The sequence below is a fragment of the Anarrhichthys ocellatus genome, unplaced genomic scaffold (genome assembly GCF_004355925.1).
Source record: "Anarrhichthys ocellatus isolate YVR2014 unplaced genomic scaffold, GSC_Weel_1.0 scaffold6061, whole genome shotgun sequence".
In the NCBI taxonomy this organism is placed as follows: Eukaryota; Metazoa; Chordata; class Actinopteri; order Perciformes; family Anarhichadidae; genus Anarrhichthys; species Anarrhichthys ocellatus.
The window spans coordinates 1-3054 of record NW_022286035.1 but is presented as its reverse complement, the minus strand read 5'-3'; the positions used below and the strand labels follow the sequence as shown (position 1 = coordinate 3054).

The window sequence follows — 3054 nt, the reverse complement described above, 5'->3', positions numbered from 1 at the left end:
GGTGGACACTAGAGAGAATGCAGCTTTAACACATGAAGCATCGGCTTATGCCTGTTTTTTTTCTATGTTTAAAAGAAATTAAATAATTGACAACATCAACATCGCTTCCTGAAAGGATACGATATCTTTGAACACCAGGTGGGGGAATCTCTTCTTCAGCTGAGCAGCGCGGCGAAGTGAACTGGTGCCGATCACACTAACACAAGAGGGAAGATAGATGTTAATAGTAGTGCTGGGCAACGATTCAAATATTTAATCGCGATTAATCTCATTGTTATGGCAAAGTTCAATAATGAATTCAAAAGTAATGCTATATGAACAAAAGGGCAATAACATTTGGTTCACGAGATGCAGGTAGCATGTTTTATACTTAATGTGAATATAATTCATACTTTGTTGGCATCTTATTCTGAAAACCGGATGTTCGTCTGAAGAAACCGGACGTTGTCTCACTTTAATCTGACTGACTATAGGATGTTTGCTGGCTTTTATCCCACTGTTCTTGTCATCCTCTTGTTGTTATGTTTATGTATTGTCTCTTGTCTTTCAATAAAAAAAAAAAAAAATTATAATAAATTTAAAAAATGCGTTAACGCGCGATAAAATAATTGTCGGCGTTAATTAATGAATGCCTTAACGCGAAATTAACGCGTTAACTTGCCCAGCACTAGTTAATAGCTAATATTTCAACTCAGTTCTTTTAAATGAGTGGGAAACACAAAACACGACTAGTTGGGTTCTACCTGTTTTCTGGCAGAGTCTCCAGAGTCTTGCCCTCATGTTTGGGGTGTAACACCGCTGCATCATGGGGGTTCTCTCTTCTAGAAGCAGACAGGAAGCAAAGCACTGCTTTTAGCTGGTCCAATGGAAATCACAACAAACCACAACTTTATTTTGTTTTTAAAACTTTATTTTATTGTTTTCACTTTATATTGTTTATGTAATGTTATATTTTTTTTACTATATTCTATTTTACACTGTTGTCAGTGTTACTTCTTAAATACTTAATACTTGTTATTCTATTGTTCATACATGTTTATATTTGTATTCTATTGTTTGTTCTTATTCTTCTGTTGTAATCTTTAATGAAACAAGAATAATAAACTTCTATCTTATCTTAGATACTAGAATGACCTGCAGGATACACTTAAGGAATATCAGACTTGTTCTGACTCAAAGTGGAACTGTTCCAGCTCCACTATCGTACAATTATTAAAGTACACTACTACACGATACAGCATGCGTTCATACAGACACACTACACCTACTTCAACACGGCCCCGATGGTGAATCCTGAAGGCAGCGTGGTGGGAAGGTCCTTCAGAGAGTGGACGACCAGATCGACCCTGTGGGACGCAGAGGAACACAGTACACAGTACTCAGTACACAGTATTCCGTACTCGGTACACAGTACATGCTGCCTCATGTCTCATGTTCATAATACAGTCATTCAGTGCTGTGCATGTTTAACATCGTCGAGCCAGCTGCTACTTCTGAGGCTGTGCATCAAAGGGATGAGCAGCACACAGAGGAGGCTGTGATGAAGAGATGAAATGACTCTAACACACTCGTCACTGGGTTTCTAACACACTCGTCACTGGGTTTCTAACACACTCGTCACTGGGTTTCTAACACACTGGTCACTGGGTTTCTAACACACTGGTCACTGGGTTTCTAACACACTCGTCACTGGGTTTCTAACACACTCATCACTGGGTTTCATTCAAAGCTCGGGTTGTTTTCTAACATAGAAAAGCTTTAACTCTTTTGTCTCCCTTTAAAAAAAATAAAAATAAAAGTTGCTCTGATGTCCTAAGAGGACAAAAACATGTCTGCTTCAAAAAAAACTGTCAAACATTTTATATTAATATTATTTTCTACTCTCACAGAGTATAATCTGTTACATCATGGACTGGGTGAATACTCCATTCTGATTGGCTGCAGGGGGTCCATTAATTCCTGATAATGAACACCTGCTAAGTAATGCTTAACTACTATTACTGCTACTACTACATCTACTATTACTATTACTGCTACTACTACTATTATTACTACTACTACTACTACTACATCTACTATTACTATTACTGCTACTACTACTATTATTACTACTACTACTACTACTACTACATCTACATCTACTACTACTACTACTACTACTACTGCTACTACTACATCTACTATTACTATTACTACTACTACTACTACAGCTTAACTTCAACTTACCCTGATATCGTTAGCATGAAGCTAGCGTTATGCTAATAAAGATGTTGTGACAGTATTGATGTTACTTTCGGTAACTAGTCTTGTTGTTAATAAAAACAGACAACCTGTCAACCGGACGGAATGTTATTGCATGTCTGTACTTTGGCTTCACACTTTATTATAGGAGCTGAGGTTCAATAAGGGTTGAATTCATCCCTCCGTATCTGACAGCTACGATGCTAACGTCTCCACAGAGTGAGCCTGTCAGCGACGCAGTTGGAGAAACAATGGTGGCGACGGCGGTAACACTCACTCGTTCCTCTCCAGAGCATTCTCCAACTCTTTGGTGAACAAACTCTTCTCTCCAATCTGTGTTTAAAAGAAGAAGAAAACGTTCCTTTAGTGATTTTTATACTTTACATTTATCAGTTACATTGAAAATAAGACATTTAAAAGCAGCAGATTTACATTGGATCTTCCATTTAAATGTATTTAAGCATTAAATCTTAAATGATACACGAATATTATACCAAATCTTAAGGTTTTGGAGAACAATAAGAGCGTGTAACCAGTCTGAATATTATAGTCAAATAGTGACTATAATAATGCCCGTTCATAAAGAACCTTTTGATTTGTGACGATCATGACGAGCCTCACCTTTGATAAAGCAGTGTCCAGGATCTTATCTCCGATCGTTGACATCCCGACTGAGAGAGAGACGTTACAAACGTTTAATGACACGATTAACCAGCGATATTAAAGACACGGGTTACTAAAACAATACATATACACATATATATATACATATATATATATATATACACACATATATATATATATATATATATA

General features: G+C 36.9%; 1 protein-coding gene across 1 annotated transcript; it reads right to left on the bottom strand.

Moving 5' to 3' along the window:
• Positions 1–48: 48 nt before the first annotated feature.
• On the bottom strand, positions 49–2988 carry LOC116380079 (porphobilinogen deaminase-like). Its single transcript, XM_031842038.1, has 5 exons — positions 2863–2988; positions 2519–2574; positions 1269–1346; positions 744–821; positions 49–196 (listed from the first exon to the last, which is right to left on the bottom strand). Exons 1-5 carry the CDS (start codon positions 2905–2907, stop codon positions 79–81), a joined length of 375 nt encoding a protein of 124 aa, XP_031697898.1. The 5' UTR covers positions 2908–2988; the 3' UTR covers positions 49–78.
• Between the last annotated feature and the right edge of the window lie 66 nt (positions 2989–3054).